Source organism: Eumetopias jubatus, unplaced genomic scaffold, assembly GCF_037043125.1.
Source record: "Eumetopias jubatus isolate StellerSeaLion01/CBP00866 unplaced genomic scaffold, mEumJub1_p1.0 scaffold_3, whole genome shotgun sequence".
Classification (NCBI taxonomy): domain Eukaryota; kingdom Metazoa; phylum Chordata; class Mammalia; order Carnivora; family Otariidae; genus Eumetopias; species Eumetopias jubatus.
This window is the reverse complement of record NW_028274809.1, coordinates 133,008,809-133,026,025: the sequence shown is the minus strand read 5'-3', so window position 1 is coordinate 133,026,025 and position 17,217 is coordinate 133,008,809. Positions and strand designations below refer to the sequence as shown.

Below are 17,217 nucleotides of genomic sequence, written 5' to 3'. Positions count from 1 at the left end.
GGAGGGTGGGCCTCGGACCCTCACTCACACCCGGAGGCGGCCCTGCCGGTGCCCCAGGCGGGAGCCGGTCATCCCTCCCAGGTCTCCGCTACCTCGGGCCGGTGCGCTGCGGACTCGGTCTTCGGCCTCCGGCGTGTGCTGAAAAGGACAGGAGAGCGGGCGAGCGGCGCAGAGCCGGACCGGAGATGCAGATGCCAGGGCTCGCCAACCGGGGAAGGTGCGGCGTGGCGGGCGCCGGCTTCGGGTCGGCTCCGCACAGCTCCCTCTCCGCTCCGCGCCTGGCTCCAGAGCACAGCGGATCCCAGACGCTGCAGCAGCCGCAGGGCTGAACTCCGCACTTGGAAAATCGATCTGAGACGCGCAAGGGCCTCCCATTGGTCTTAACCGCAGGCAGGCTCCGCGCTAGGGGCTTCCAGTGGGGGAGGGGGCGTAGGACGGGTGCGCCGACTGTCCATCACAGGCCACGCCCGCCGCAGCCCAACTCCCACTACGGCCCCGCCCACTAGAGGGGCGGGATCCTTGTGCGCCACGCCGAAAACTTGGCTCCCCCTCGGAAGATTCTATTGGCTGGAAGGCCGTGGGAAGCTACTACCAGCAGCCAATTGAAATGCACAATGTGCCCCGTGAGGGCGGAGAGAACACCTCCCGCTTCCTCAGGAGCCAATAGAGAAGAGGAACAGAGAAGCGCTTCCTGAGTTCGGGGGTCGAGGAAAGATGGCGACCACCAAAGGGGGTTGGTACCTGTGCGAGTTATTGAGGTGAGGAGCAGGTGGTATGGGTTTGCAGGCGTTTTGTTTCACGGTGATATTTGTCCGCCCGGTGCAACTGAAATTTGCGGGGAGGAGGATCTTCTTGATACGGGTCTAGGCAATTTCCTCAAGGACAGTGAGCGCTCTTCCTCTCACTTTGGAGTCTCCACTCAGACTGGAGCTGAGTGGGTTAAAGACTCAGTTTACCGCGTTTTCTTCTCCTGCCCCATTCTGGTGCGGGATCGAGTTTCCCTTCCCGTTTTTTTCTCTCTCTTCTTCGCACTCCAATTCTTCTTTCATAAATTATTCATATTCAGTCCTCGTTTTTCTTTATGACTGAGCCACGAATCATTTTCCAAACTATCGTGTCTCTCCTTTTGGTAAAGAATAAACTGGCTCTTCCTTCTCCTGTCATAGTTTCCCCGCTTTCACTCACCGGAACTGTCACTGTTAACATATGTCACTTAAGTATGTTAACCTTAAAAATAAAACATCTCTCTTAACAGCAAAAATGATTTTGTTTTGTTTTGTTTTCCGGGAATAGCAGAGAATTGCATTTCTGGATACACAAGTTACGGCAAAACCATAGGCAAGTCCGACAAAGGACAGGACCATTGTTAATGGAGGAGGAACTTGGGGGTGGGGTTGAAGGAAAGTCTGGAGAAAAGCTAGAGTGGTGAGGATTTCTCATTGGCCGAGTTGCAGAAGTACTCTTGTAGGAGATGCGATGTACACCGTTCCCTTTTGGGGCCTGTTAGTGATGATTTCTTCCTGTTTGGGATTCTTCTTTTGGGGTCTATAATTGACAGTTCCTTCCCCTTTAGGATTTTTCTGTTGGAGGCTAGAATTGACAGTGCTTCATGAAATTGATATGTAAGTGATAGGGCTTCTTTTGCGTTGCCCCTTCTGACCTCCTGACTCCATTTTAGTGAGGGTTCTTTTAATTTTCACCAATATAAAGTTTATGTTGAATCCTCTGCTTCATGATTATCCATTGATCTTTATTTCTGGTTGATGTAAAAATAGTTACATAAAATTTTATCACAAGGTAATACATTGTTTCTTGTAGAAAAGTTAAGAAATAGATGAGCAAAAAAGAAAATTCGCCAGGTATGCTACCATCCAGAGATGATTACTGTTAACATTTTGTTGAAAAAAACCCAGACTTTTTTCCTATATTTGTTATTGTAATACTACTGTATTTTACGTGCCTTGCCCTGTATTTATAAAAAGAAGAAGAAGAAGAAAAAGAAGACCTAGTATATTCCATCTACACAGTTCTTTCAACTGTGTAGATGGTTGAAAGAACTATTTTTGTTCAGGTTGAAAATTTGTAATTAACACATAGCATCCTGAATAGCAGTGTATAGATATTCTCTCCAAAATTCAGGTATTGTTTCTTCATTTTTGTCCCCTCTACATCAAATTCTATAATGATTATTTAAAACATTTTGAACAGGAAATTCTGTTTTCAGAGGCTTTATATTCTTCCCTGCCATTTGAAATATCCCTAATTCAGTGCTTTGCACATTATAATGGCTAAATAAGTGTTTGTTGAATGAATGACTCACTGTTGATTACAGTTATCTTTTTAAAGCTTTGTGTTTCTATGGTAAGCATTATTTAATGGCACATATTTTTAGTTATATTTAAACAAATTCTAAAATGGGTATTTTTTTAAGATTTATTTATTTTAGTGATGGGGGAGGGGCAGAGGGAGAGGAGGAGAGAGAATTCTTAAGCAGACTCCCTGCTGAGCTAGGAGCCTGACAAGGGGCTGGATCCAAGGAGCCTGAGATCATAACCTGAGCCTGGCGCGTGACTGACTGAGCCACCCAGACGCCCCTAAAATGGGTAGTTTTAATGTACAAGTACTATAGAATGTTTAATAAATTTATTTATAGAGTCTGTGTCTTTGAAACTAACAGAATAAAGGACTGGCTCAACTTTAGTCATTAATATGATTTTTTTCTGATTCAAGTTAAATCGTTCAATTTGAAAATATATCACATGAATCTTACCACTTAAATCATTAGAAGGAAATGCCATAAAAATCTTTGTACTCTATAGGTCAGCCACATTTTTAAATTAAATAGGCTTTTGGCTTGTCCTGGGAAAGCTATATAATACTGCTTTAATGAATTCATATATCCCAAATGTTAAATAAATCACAAATCTTACCACTAATGTCAAACTCTGTTCATCCTTTTTTTTTTTTAAGATTTTATTTTTATTTATTTGATGGTGAGAGAGACAGCAAGAGAGGGAACACAAGCAGGGCGGAGTGGGAGAGGGAGAAGCAGGCTTCCCGCTGAGTGGAGAGCCCAATGCGGGGGGTTCGATCCCAGGACCCTGGGATCATGATCTGAGCTGAAGGCAGACGCTTAACGACTGAGCCACTCAGGTGCTCTCTGTCCATCCTTTAAGACAGTGGTTCTCAAAGTATGGGCATAGACCTAGCAGGTCCCCAAGACCCTTTTAGTAGTTCTTCAAGGTCAAAACTATTTTTATAATAATTTAAGATAACATTTGCTTTTTCATTATATTTATGTTTGCACCGATAGTGCAAAAGTAATGGTGGATAAAATTGCTACTTAGCACAAATTGAGGCAGTGATGTCAAAGTGTTCTAATAGTCTTGTGTTTTTTGATACCATGCACTTGCTAAAGCCAGTTTTATTAACAATGTCCTTGTAACAGTAAAAATTAATTTTGTTACATATTAACCCTTGATTTGAATACATATCTTTTTAATATTCTATATAATGTCTCCATACTGAGGTATGATGGTTATCTCAAGGAAAAGCTCTTGTATGATTGCTAAGTTGCAAGCTGAATTAGACACTTTTTTTTTAAGATTTTTTACTTATTTATTTGACAGAGAGAGACACAGTGAGAGAGGGAACACAAGCAGGGGGAGTGGGAGAGGGAGAAGCAGGCTCCCCCCTGAACAGGGAGCCCGATGTGGGACTCAATCCCAGGACCCTGGGATCATGGCCTGAGCTGAAGGCAGTTGCGTAACGACTGAGCCACCCAGTCACCCCATAGACACTTTTTTTTATGGGACATGGTTTCTACTTGAAAGAATTACTGACAAATAAACTGTGGATCTTCTGACTTGGTTATTTGAAAATGAAGTGACCTGGGCGCCTGGGTGGCTCAGTCGTGAAGCGTCTGCCTTCGGCTCAGGTCATGATCCCGCGGTCCTGGGATCGAGTCCCACATCGGGCTCCCTGCTCAGCGGGAAGCCTGCTTCTCCCTCTCCCACTCCCTCTGCTTGTGTTCCTGCTCTCACTGTCTCTCTCTGTCAAATAAATAAATAAAATCTTTAAAAAAAAAAGAAAATGAAGTGACCTGTCATTTCAAAGAAAACAAGTGACAAAATTTGTTGCTAATAATAAAGTTTGTTTGAACTTTCGCATGAAAATTAGAACTTTGGAAAACTTGTATCTGCCATTCAGAGCTTGACCACTTTCCAGTAATTAAAAGATTTTCCTGATGAGATGGTCAGTGATATTAACAAATGTGATTTGGGGATATTGTACAATGAAATGTGCCCACATTTGGAAAGTCTCCATGAGTCATGAACCAATAATTTCCAAATAATCAAGTCATGATGTTACAAAATCATGTATAGGTAAAAGATTCATTCAAATTTTAAGACCAGTAGATTTCAATAAAACAGAGAATGAAAAGGTCATTGATTCAGTTTCATATTCCATGTTGCACCTGGCCATTAAGAAATTGCCACTTGTCTAATTTGGTATAATATCCCAGAAAAATACTGTATCTGAAAGGGCTATTTAAACATACTCCCTCTTCCTACTACATATCTGAGTGAGCCTGGATTGCCTTCATATACTTCAAATAAAACAATGTAGCACCAAGATTGAATGCAGAAGCAGATGTGAAAAGCCACTGTTTTCTGTTAAGCCAGACATTAAAGAATCTTGCAAAAATATAAAACAGTGATAGCCTTCTTACCGAATTTATTTATTTATTTATTTATTATTTATTTATTTATTTTTGGTTTGGAAAATATAGGGTTTTGTTTTTTTGTTTTAGTAAAACTAAGATATATTAACATGTAATGGATTTGTCATTACTTTTGGGATAATTCATAATGTTTTTAATTCCTCAGTTTCATTTCTAATATGCTAAATATTGGTAGATACAATAAATTTAAATGAGTAGTTCTCAACAAGAGGTGATATTACCCCTGCAGGACATTTAGCAATGTCTGGGGATAATTCTTTTTTTTTTTTAAGATTTTTATTTATTTATTGAGAGAGAGAATGGTAGAGAGAGAGCATGAGAGGGAGGAAGGTCAGAGGGAGAAGCAGACTCCCTGCTGAGCAGGGAGCCTGACGCAGGACTTGATCCTGGGACTCCAGGATCATGACCTGAGCCAAAGGCAGTTGCTTATCCAACTGAGCCACCCAGGCATCCTGGGGATAATTCTTACGGCCATCATTGGTACGGTACTATGGGCATCCAGTGGGTTGAGGCCAGGAACATCCTATAACGCATAGGATAACCCTCACAACAAAGAAATTATGTGGTCCAAAATGTCAGTAGTGCCGAGGTTGGGAAATTCTGATAGAAACAAAAGCTGTATGGGGTCTTCAGTTATTTTTAAGAGTTTAAAGTTATCCTGAGACCAAATCATTTTAATAAGTCAAATACCTCTTCAGGTAGTAGACTTATTCACAATAGGAAATACCACATGAGAAATTTATTTCCAAACTAAATATGAGTAAGATATTCTCTGAAGAATCCATGTGTTTTCTACTTATGGACAGTGAGAACTTTGTAACTGTACAAAATATCTTCGTATGTCCTGGGTCATTAAGCCCTTCAGAGCCCAGTTTGCTATTCACTACTATGTACAAGCTTAGAGCTTCTATATCTTTGTCCCCCACTTGTCACCCCCTCCCCACCAAATACTTTAACTCTGTTTTCCCTCGTCCTGAATTTCAGTATTTAAGTTTTAGTATTTTAGTGTTTTTATGCCTTACAAGCTCTTCCTCCTTACAAAGGGTAGGCAAGATATGAAAACTATGAGGTTAGGGACCAACTATATTGCTCAACCCCTAACAGAAAAACATACTTCGAAAAATTATTTTAACACAATCTAAGAGACATCCGAGGAGGTAATAAAATTTTGTATTCAGTCAACAGATACTTAGTGGATGCCTTCTTTGTGCCAGGTATTATGCTAGGCATTGGCATCCAGTGGTGAACAGGCCTGGGTCCTTCCTTGTGTTTGCAGAGCTTTAGTCAGCCTGTCAGTAAGAGAGCCTTTTAGCAGTCAGTGTCGGAGCGAGTTCACTAATGTGAGTGAAGTAGATTGTTGGTGCATTTTTGGCAACTCATTTAGAGGCACCTGAAGGAAGGCAGTGATTTTAGGGTCATAGAAACAGATCAAATGCAGAACTTGTAATAGAAATGGAGGTATCGGGCAGCTGGGTGGCTCAGTCAGTTAAGCGGCTGCCCTCAGCTCAGGTCATGATCCCAGGGTCCTGGGATCGAGCCCCGCGTCAGGCTCCCTGCTCAGCATTAAGCCTGCTTCTCCCTCTCCCTCTGCCTGCCGTTCCCCTAGCTTGTGCTCTCTCTTTCCATCAAATAAATAAAATAAAATCTTTAAAAAGAAAAGAAAAGAAATGGAGGTATCTAAGTTCCTCTTGCCCCAGAAATTTTCTATTTGAGGTGAAGTGAGAGAATGAAAATGATTTACTATATCATCAAACTTTTACCTAACTAAAAGTTCATTATTGGGGTGCCTGGGTGGCTCAGTCGTTAAGCATCTGCCTTCGGCTCAGGTCATGATCCCAGGATCCTGGGATTGAGCCCCGCATCGGGCTCCCTGCTCAGTGGGAAGCCTGCTTCTCCCTCTCCCACTCCCCCTGCTTGTGTTCTCCCTCTTACTTTGTCTCTCTCTGTCAAATAAATAAATAAAATCTTAAAAAAAAAAAAAAAAGAGTTCATTATTGATCATTCAAAGACATATTGCTTGAGTTCTGTGTCATAATTTTGAGGGTCAGATGCCATTCCTAATCATGTCTTGTTAAGGTTAGTAATTAAATTTGTTTTTAATCCTTTAACACATACACACTGTTAGGAGAAAGGTGGCTGATCATTGATTTTCACTGCCAATTAAAAAGAAAAGTTATATTAAATTGCTAGCATTCTGTGGAGATTGAAATTAAAGAGGATTACCTTTTGACATTGGACATTTTATAGGTGTTAGAATATTAAAAATTGAGTATTTTGTTAGCAGACTTCCAGCTATAAAAATTTTGTCTTCACTATTAATATAGAAAGCGGATATGTAAAAGCAGACTTTAATTTGTAGTTTCTTTTGAATGGGCATTGTGTCGATTTTTACATTTTGCTTTTTGTTTCAGATTTTTTTATTCATTATTCCTCCCTGGGCTGACAGTCTGTGGAACTTTATGTATATGTCTGTTCATTATCCTCTGGGGAATCAGACTGCTGCTACAGAGAAAGAAAGCGTCAGTATCAACTAGCAAAAATGAGAAAAAGCAAATGGTGGTTGCATTTTTTCATCCATACTGCAATGCTGGCGGAGGAGGAGAAAGAGTTTTGTGGTGTGCCTTAAGAGCCCTGCAGAAAAAGTAGGTATGCATCTTTCTTAGCTAATTTACTCTATTATTACCATTTAAAAAAAAAATCATTATCCAGATATTCACCATTATCCAGATATGAATACCTTATTCATAGCCAGGAATTAACTGTTCTTCAATAAGGAAATAATTCTGTTATATGGCAGCCCGCCTTACAAGATCCTATTGAATTTTAGTTGATATGATAAAGAAATAGAAAGGGAAAGTACCTGCCCTTTTTTTAAAAACTTTTTTTTTAAAGATTTTATTTATTTATTTGAGAGAGAGAGAGAATGAGAGATAGAAAGCACGAGAGGGAAGAGGGTCAGAGGGAGAAGCAGACTCCCTGCTGAGCAGGAAGCCCGATGCGGGACTCGATCCCGGGACTCCAGGATCATGACCTGAGCTGAAGGCAGTCGCTTAACCAACTGAGCCACCCAGGCGCCCAGTACCTGCCCTTTGATGGCAAAATTTAGTGGGGATAACTGTTACCTTGGAAGAATGTGTGGAGAAGAAGTTGAATAGTAAATATACCAAGTCATGGGGAGCGCTTTAAACCTGAATACTTTTAGTCAGTAGTGGTACACAGGAAATAATCTCTGTAAAAGCATCTATTTGATTCTGATGTTGATATCATTACCAGTTAGAAGTCTTAAGTTACCATGTTAGAAAAAGTATGCTGTTAACGGGTCATTTAAAGTTTTAGGCTTCCTTCTCCCCACCCGCACCCCCATACTCACCCCAAAAATGTTTACGATCCCCTTGTAGAAAGGAACAAACATAGTAAAGTCCAAGTTCCAATGATGGTTGTATCATAGGAGGAAAACTATTATTCCTCCATGGTTACGCTACATCCTGGCACACACCCTTCATCCAGTTCCAGAGCCTTGACGTGGAATTCCCTTTGCTCTACATTGCTATACTCTTGGCTCATCATGGCTTCCAGCCGCCACCCCTGCATTTCCTCTGCCATCTTCCATAACTGCCTAGATTCAGAACATTTTCTTAAGTCTCTGCTTACTATCCATCTCCTTGAGGCCTTCCCTACTCCTACTCTAATCCCTCCGGTTCTTTGCTTCTCATAACTCTGTGCATTAACTTGTCTAACTGGATTATCTAGCTCTTGAGGGCATTGGTAAAGTTTTGTGACAGCTCTACCATGCATGGACCTTAGATTTTAGTTGAGAGAGAGAGACAAGATCATAAGCAAAAAGAAAAATATCAAATGGTGAGAAATGCTATGTGAGAAAATCGAATAGGATAATTTGTGAGTCCACACTTTAGACTGAGTAATTAGGGAAAATCTCCAGGGGGTTAATACTTAGCTTTAGTCTAAATGACAAAGGAGCTGAAATTTACTGAGCATTTACTGGATGCCAGGCATCGTTTGAAGTGCTTTACACGGATTAGCTCACTCAGTCCTCATAACAACCGTATGAGGTTGTTACTGTTACCCTCATTTGACAGACAAGGAAACTGAGTTACCAGAGTCCGCATTATAAACCACAAACCATACTGTCTGCCTCAGGAAAAGACAGTGAAGATGAGAAAAGAGAATTCAAAGCAGAGGAAACAACTCCTGCAAGTCCCCTGAGACTGGAAGGAGCTTGGCTTGTTCACAGAAAGGAATCCAGTTTGGCTGAGAGAGTGGAGGCAGGGCCAGCGTTACACAGGGCTTGAGTGAATAGGGTAAGGAGTTTAGATTTTGTTCTGAGTGCTATGGAAAACCCTATGAGGACTTCAAACAGAGGGATGACACTCTGCTTATCTGTTGCTGCATAACCTCCCCAAAATGTAATAGCTAAAACAAGAATGTATCATTATTTCTAACTGTCTGGGGACTGACAGGCCCTGTTGGGAATCCCTCATGCCAAGCGGCTGCAGCTAGATGGTAACTGGGGCCGAGTCATCTGAAGGCCTCTCTTAACGTGTCTGCTTCCTGGGCTGGGACAATTGCAACAGCTCCAGCGGCTGAGGGTGAGGGGCACGGGTCAGGCGTCTCTGTCACCCCGCAGGCTTTCCACGTGACTGCCTTGGGCTTGCACACAATATGGCAGCCTCAGGATGGCCGGACTCCTTACATGACAGCTGACTTCTCTAGAGCAAAGTAGAAATTGCCATCTCTTAGAGCCTGGGTCTAGAAACTGGTGAAATGTCACCTTTGACATAGTCTAATGGTAAAAGGAGTCACAGAGCCCACTGTTATTCCAGGGGAGGGGACATAGATCCCACCACTCGATAAGTGTCAAAGAATTTGTGGCCATCTTTAAGCAACCAGAGGTGACAATCCTTTTTACATTTTCTAAGGATCATTCTGGCTGCTGGGAGGTGCAGTTAGATGCCCATCCTTTAGGCCTGCACAACACCCTATGGCTATCTTTATCAACACATATCACACAGTTTTGCAGTTTTATGTTTATATATCTGTCTCTCCCACTGGACTCAGCTCCTTGAAGGTAAAGACTAATCTCTGAATCCCCAGAACCTACTAGCTCATACTAGATACGGAATAAATGTTTGATGACTCAAAGAATAACTAAAAACACACACAATCAGAACAAATGCCAAAAGCATAAATAGTCATAAGAGTGTAGTTTTACATATTTCCATTATAATTATATCATATCTAATTTTGATGCAGGCACCAGATCTAGCTTTTAGAATCTTGTTGCATCTCAGATAAAAACACTGAGTAACGTTTTAGCATTTATGATCCTATCTAGAGATACATTTAGTAAATTTTAACTCTTGTTTGTGAATGTTATTAGTATTTTATTACCATTTTATATTGAGAGAGTTGTCAAAATAAAGTTGCTGAATATTTCTTAAAAACGGAAATGTCAATCAGCAATTTTTGTTGATGTCTGTGCTATGTGAAGTTCTTAGAAGAGGAAATAGCAAAGAATGAGCGGTCTTATTTGGAGGACTAACATTTCGCTCGCAGGGCAGCAGAAGACTCCAGAAAGAGGAGCATCAGTAGACCAAGTACAATGAATGGAAAGCATTTTTTTTTTCAATCTAAAAATAACCCTCTTTATGATTGTGAGAAGATAATTATCTACAACTTTTTGCTTGGTTTTCACCTAAACTAATGAAAACCTTAACTATTACATTCTGTTTTAGGTATCCTGAAGCAGTTTATGTCGTTTATACTGGAGATGTTAACGTCAGTGGTCAGCAGATACTAGAAGGTGCTTTCCGAAGATTTAACATCAGACTCACTCACCCAGTGAAGTTTGTTTTCTTAAGGAAACGCTACCTTGTGGAAGATTCACTCTATCCTCACTTCACATTGCTGGGCCAAAGTCTAGGGTCCATTCTTCTTGGCTGGGAAGCTCTAATGCAGTGTGTTCCCGACGTCTACATCGATTCAATGGGATACGCGTTTACACTTCCTCTGTTTAAGTATTTAGGCGGTTGTCGCATCGGAAGCTATGTTCATTATCCCACGATCAGCACAGACATGCTCTCCGTAGTGAAGAATCAAAATGTTGGATTTAACAATGCAGCCTTCATTACCAGGAATCCTTTGCTCAGCAAAGTAAAGCTCATCTATTATTATTTATTTGCTTTTGTTTATGGACTTGTTGGTTCTTGCAGTGATGTAGTGATGGTCAATTCTTCTTGGACACTAAACCACATTCTCTCCCTGTGGAAAGTTGGGAATTGCACTAACATTGTTTATCCACCTTGTGATGTGCAGACATTTCTGGAAATTCCCTTATGTGACAAAAAGACGACCCCAGGCCATTTACTGGTTTCCATTGGCCAGTTCCGGCCTGAAAAGAATCATCCTTTGCAGATCAAAGCCTTTGCTAAATTGCTGAATAAGAAGGTGGCTGAGTCACTGCCTCCATTGAAACTTGTCCTCATTGGAGGTTGTCGAAACCAAGATGATGAGCTGAGGGTAAACCAACTGAGAAGGCTTTCTGAGGATCTAGGAATTCAAGAAGATGTGGAATTTAAAATAAACATCCCATTTGATGAGTTAAAGAATTACTTGTCTGAAGCAACAATTGGTCTGCATACCATGTGGAATGAGCATTTTGGGATTGGTGAGTCTGTCTGTACATTTTAGGTCCTCTCGGTAAAATATTGATACTGTGGAGGTTTTTATCCAGTCTTAGTGCTCTTCTCCCAGTCCACCAAGTAAGCTTTTTTCATTTGAGACCCTGCAGGACATAACTGTATGTAGTCACTAATAATAGCTGGTATTTATTGACAACTGACTGCGTGTGTAGGTCACTGTTGAAATCTTTATCTGATTTAATCCTCTCTGAAACCCTGCTTCATACATATTCTTATTTCCATTTTACAAATAAAGAAACGCAGGCACAGAGAGGTTTTGAACTTGCCCTTGTTCGGCCGCAGTAAGAGGCAGATCCTGGATCCTCACTCAGACAGCCCCTGCTCTTACCTGCCCCAGTTTCCCTGCCCCACCTAACCCCATCTGCAGACTGGGACAGGTTCCCGGCCTAATCTCACTGAAGGACCAAATTGAAATCTCTGGGTGAGGCCCACATAGATGTGTTTTGGTAAAGGCCCTCAGGAGCTCACTGGCCTCCTCACAGTAATTCTGTTGGTTCTGCTGATTCCCTACTCATTACTGGAATGGCCTCTCTTTCTGCCAAATCCCATTGTAAGTGTCTGACTTTAATCTCCTTAGCCTTTAATTTAGCCTTCCTTGTGTCTGGCACAAATCCGCTCTCTACCCCTGACTTCCTGCTATGCATACATTTTGATGTAAAATCAAGTGCTGGTTTGTGGCTGATCTGGTTCAAGATGTATCTCTCAAGTGGCTACTTTGTGCCACACACTGCCAGGTGTTCAGGGAAAACCGAAGAACATACAAGTGAAGTTTCCTCTCCTAAGGCCACAGTTTATCTTATACTCTTGTCTGTCCCTAGTTGGTAGCGCACGACGAAGCCCAGACGTGCAGCAAGACCTCTGTGATTCAGCGCTTCCGTACAGGGCCTGACTTCTGTGCCTTCTTGCACGGAGACGCACCGAGCATTCACTGTGCCAGGTGCGCGGCAGGCGGGAGCTGGTGTGCAGAGACTTCCAGCTCTGTGTGTGCCTCCGACCAGTTCAGCAGTGCTTTACTGGACAGGGTGCTGAGAGCTATGCCAGGGCAAGTGTGGGGTGACATGAAAGCGCCCAAGAGAAACACCTGACACAGATGTGTGCGGTCGGAGAATAGTTGCCCAAGGAAATGACGTGCCATGGAAGCAGGGGCCCGAACAGTAATTGGAAGTTAGCCTTGCAGAAGAGAGGAGGATGTCCAGCAGAGGGAGCGGCGTTGTGACCGGTGTGACAAAGGAGCATTAGCCTGCACGCTCAAGGAACTAAGGGTTCGGTCTGCACGCCTTGTGAGGGGAGCTGGGGCCAGATCACATGGCCGTGTGAAGCCAGGGGGAGAAAGAGAGACTGAGTCTAAGTGTTGGATTTAAAAGCTTTCTGTTTCCTCAAGTTCACTCCGATTGCCGAGTCGGGGGTGGATTGGTGGGGAGCGGGCAGAGCCGGGCGGGAAAGGCAGGAGGATGTGTTGGGCAACCTAGACGAGGTGCTGGGTCCGAAGGTGGTAGGCAAACACACTCGAGGGAGCTTCTGAAGCACGACTGAACAGGACTTGGTAATGAATGGGATTTGTTAAACGGAGGAGAAAGAGTCAGAGAGGACCTGCTGGGGCTTTGAGTTTGGACACCTGTGTGAATGGTGGATGGCTTTTCCCTAGAGGCGGGACTCCAGGAGGAGAGGCAGCTGATGAGCCAGGTTCCCTGCATGTAGAGTTAGAACGATCCGGGGGACATGGAAGTGTGTGTCCTGTGGGCAGTTGTCTACATGAGTCTGCAGTGCAAATGAGGGACCTGACCTGGAAACACAGACTGGGGAGTTGTCTGGGTCGTTGTCCAGGTCATTACAGAAGCCCCATGGATGAGGGTCGAATTGCCTAGGGAAAGTGTGCCCAGCGAGAGGAGGCCCCTGGTGCAAAATACTGAAAACAAGAGCGGTTCAGAAGTGGGCAGAAGAAGAGTTGCTAACAAAGGAGAAGAGAAGAAGTAGAGGGAGGAGGGAAACCTCCTAATGCTCTCATTTGAACTCCAGAAATTTCGCTTTTGATACCTTTTTACACCTTTTACCTTTCAGTAACCATTAATTATCTGCCGTCTTGCTAGCATTCTGTAGTCTTCTACTTTGTTTTCTAATCCGCAGTATGTCTGTTCTTTACAGACCGTTCTTGCTTGCCTGTTTCAGTTAAGAGTGAAGCAGCATTATTTTGAAGCTTAAAAAGGAAAAAAAAGCTTAGAATTATTTGGTACCGGGGAAGTTTAATGAGCAAATTTATGAACACAACAGACATTTACTTGAATTTCTCATGAGTGTCTTATAATTTGTGGAGGTTTCTGCTCATCCTTGTTCCTATGACTGCTCTCAAAATGTCGTACGTGGTTTCTGTTTGTTTTTTCTTAGGAGTTGTTGAGTGTATGGCAGCTGGCACGGTTATCCTTGCCCACAATTCCGGGGGCCCGAAGCTTGACATTGTCGTGCCTCACCACGGAGGGAGAACTGGATTTCTGGCTGAAAGCGAAGATGGCTATGCTGAGACCATGGCTCATATTCTTTCCATGTCTGAGGAAAAGAGACTCCAAATCCGAAGCAGTGCTCGGGCATCTGTAAGCAGATTCTCTGATCAGGAGTTTGAACTGGCATTCCTGTCCTCTGTGGAGAACTTATTTAAATAATGCCATATCTGTCCAGATTAAAGCTATTTTACATAAAACAGCTACACACCTTCATATGTTAGTATCTTTCTAACCGTTTCTGTATGGTAATAAAGTCAGCCTAAGCAGTGCTCTCTGCAGTATGTACATAGACAGGATATTTATTTCAATGAAAATGAAAAAAAGGCAAAATTACCTAACTGGTTTAAATGAAAAAAATTTTAGATTAGTATTCTGTCCCAAATTCTGAAAAATATGGATCTGACAGAAAAAAAACGAACAGTCTTAATGTGGGTATAATCCTGTTTTTCAGATCCTATTTGTCAAATCACTGTACTTTAGAACCCAGGAAAGAGAACTTCCCTTTAGAAAATAGGAAATGTTGAATGGAAAATGGAAGATTGACAGTTAGTTGATTAGTCTTTTAAAATGCATCTTGGGAACAGAGAAAAATTCTGGTACATTTAAATTCTAAATGCCACTGTGGATGACCTTCTTGAATATATCTGACGACCTTCTTAAAAGAGAAAAGACACTTGAAGCAGGCGTCATCACGTTCTAAGAGCACGTGAAAAGACAGATGGACCATAGCTGCCCCGTGGGTTGGGGCTGCCCCCCCGAGTCAGCAGCTGAGGCCCGGGCGCTGCCTGCAATCTTCCCGTAGCTTGGGGTCTGTGAGAGGGGCTTTTTGTTCAGTGCTACCAGTACACTTGTACTAATACAGAGGGATACCCTCATTATCCCATCACAGTTCCACATCTTGGGGGCCGCAAGTCAGCTTGAAGCTGTTCTGAAGGTCTGAGTGAGAACATCGTGCTAAATTGTTTTTCTCATAGTGACGATGGACTAACTGCCTCCATCCGCCCGGTCTCTGTTGGGAGCATCGTGTGTTGTGAGACTTAGAATACCTGGGCCTGACCCCAGCATCATCATTTACAAACCTCCGACCTCCTAAGACTAAAGCTGCTGCTTAATCTTTTTGGAATTCCCAATTCTTCATCCATAATCTGGAGATGGTAATACCTCTCCTCACTACCTCTTAGTGATTCTGATTTGGAAAGTATGTGAGAGTACCTTGAAAATTAGAGAAGTTTTTTTTTTTTAAACGTACCTTCATAAAGTAATTTAATTAAAAGTAACAATATATAGTAAATGTCTTTTGTAATCAATCCTCCTTATTAATGCATTAAGACCCAAGCTAGACTCATGGATACTAAGTTGGTAGCTAGAACTGCTGTGCTGATTTTAACAGGACTTCTGTGCTGAATCCCTAGCAGGAAAAGTATGTGGATGTGCAGATAGGGCTCTAGAGACCTACAACCCTTGGCATTTTCTTCATACATAATTAGCTCCTACTAGTTCAGTGAATCGACCTCCTGCACAGTCTGATACATCTTTGTGTTAGGGGCATGTGACACTCCTCTCATCCAGTCATGGACCCAGCCAGCTTCATCATCTACTCCCAGCTACACTGTTGACTCGTCTGCAGGCCACCATCTGTCATCAGATCAAAAAGCAGCAAAACAGAGTCCCAGGATGATGTGACACCAACATAGCTTTGGGTGGAGATGATTCAGTTTAGAAAAGGAAGATTGGTGGACATTGGAGCTGGAAGGAAGGAACCCCACAAATCCTCGGGTCCAGTTTTCTCATTTTCAACTTTATAGACAAGAACAACTTAAAGACCTTAAGATTCCTTCAGTCTCACAAAGCTGGGTTGGTTTTTTTTTTTTTTTTTTTTTTAAGATTTTATTTATTTGAGATAGAGAAGCAGGAGCAGGGGAGTAGAGGGAGAGGGAGAAGCAGGCTCCCCGCCGAGCAGGGAGCCTGATGCGGGGCTCGATGCGGGGCCCGATCCCAGGACCCTGGGACCATGACCTGAGCCGAAGGCAGACGCTTAACAACTGAGCCAGCCAGGCGCCCCACAAAGCTGTGTAAGTATAAACACTGCAGGATTATAAGCTGAGCATTCTGACTCCAGCTCAGTTGGTTTTCTTATCTTACAGCTAGTCTTGGGGCAAGATTCGTGCCACTGCCCCTGCAGTCTACCCATCTACCCTCAGAAAACCATAAATTGAAGTGGATTAAGCAGAAGGGAAGGATGTAGTACCAGAAGAAAGGATTCTGAAATTCCAAAAAGCATTTTTTAATCATGTTTCTTCAAAATTATTTTTATTTGCCACACACATCACTGGAAACATACTTTGTATATCTGTTCACCTTCCCTATTGCTAATGTAGCTATGTGTCTTTTTTTTTTGGAATGACTGATAACCATGAAAAGTGACAAAACAATGTGTCAGCTACTGTCTGTCTGGAGAACTTCTGAGTGATTATTCATTCCTATAAAACTTGTTTTTGAGTGGTCCAAATGCAGTATAATTTGAACCCCCAGCAGTGGGGATTCACATTCTTATTTGGGTTGTGCATAATAAAATACATGCTACATGGTCTTTGAATAGTAATCTCTGTGTCTAATATGACTTTGTTTAATAGATACAAAATGTGTTTGTATCTGTGGTATAAAGTGATGTTCATTATTGTGGATACTTTCCCCCATATGGTACATTTGCACCCCCATGCAGTCTCCCAATGCTGAATTATTACCTACTACTAATATTTCTAGATTTCTAAGCTCCACATGCTAGGGAGAAAGGGAGGGAGGGAGGGGGGAGGGAGGGGGAGGGAGGGAAGGAAAAAGAAAGAAAAAGGGAAGGAAAGAAAAAAGAGGAAGGAAGGAAGGAAGAAAGGAAAGAAGGGGAAAAGGAGGGAGGGAGAGAGGGAGGGAGAGAGAGAAAGAAAAAGAAAAAGAAGGAAGGAAGCTCGGAGGGAGGGAAAGAATTCAAAGGTAAAACAAAATCGTCTTGCCTCTGCTACCCAAGAAAAATAGGTTGCCAGGTTTAATAGACATATTTCTTTTAACGAATATTTCAGACCTACAAGACACTGCAGAGCTTCATACACTTTATTTTAATAATTTTCAGGGGTTTTTACAAAGTCATAGACAAAATTATGAGTGGTCAGTGTAATTATGAATGTTTCAGAATACTTGTGTTTAATTATGTAAATGTACCTGGACTCCAGGACTATAATACAATAGAGTGTCTGCTAAATCTTTCAAC

General features: G+C 42.3%; 2 protein-coding genes across 2 annotated transcripts in view; one reads left to right on the top strand and one right to left on the bottom strand.

Moving 5' to 3' along the window:
- Positions 1-359, bottom strand: part of ATP7B (ATPase copper transporting beta) — a 73,396-nt gene extending 73,037 nt beyond the window's left edge. Inside the window, exon 1 of the mRNA XM_028107860.2 lies at positions 93-359. The gene's annotated coding sequence lies outside the window, so the exon portion shown is untranslated. The remainder of the gene's footprint in view (positions 1-92) is intronic.
- A 325-nt stretch (positions 360-684) lies between these two features.
- On the top strand, positions 685-16,548 carry ALG11 (ALG11 alpha-1,2-mannosyltransferase). Its single transcript, XM_028107810.2, has 4 exons — positions 685-758; positions 7,156-7,386; positions 10,498-11,429; positions 13,846-16,548. The coding sequence occupies exons 1-4, from the start codon at positions 715-717 to the stop codon at positions 14,115-14,117; spliced, it is 1,479 nt and encodes a 492-aa protein (XP_027963611.1). The 5' UTR covers positions 685-714; the 3' UTR covers positions 14,118-16,548.
- Positions 16,549-17,217: the final 669 nt, after the last annotated feature.

What these genes read in the sequence shown, in the direction of transcription:
- ALG11 (XM_028107810.2), top strand. Translation starts at nt 715, where the DNA reads ATGGCGACCACCAAAGGGGGTTGGTACCTGTGCGAGTTATTGAG. An exon ending in TACCTGTGCGAGTTATTGAG is followed by an intron (nt 759 to 7,155) that starts GTGAGGAGCAGG and finishes TTTTTGTTTCAG; the next exon opens with ATTTTTTTATTCATTATTCC. An exon ending in GAATGAGCATTTTGGGATTG is followed by an intron (nt 11,430 to 13,845) that starts GTGAGTCTGTCT and finishes GTTTTTTCTTAG; the next exon opens with GAGTTGTTGAGTGTATGGCA.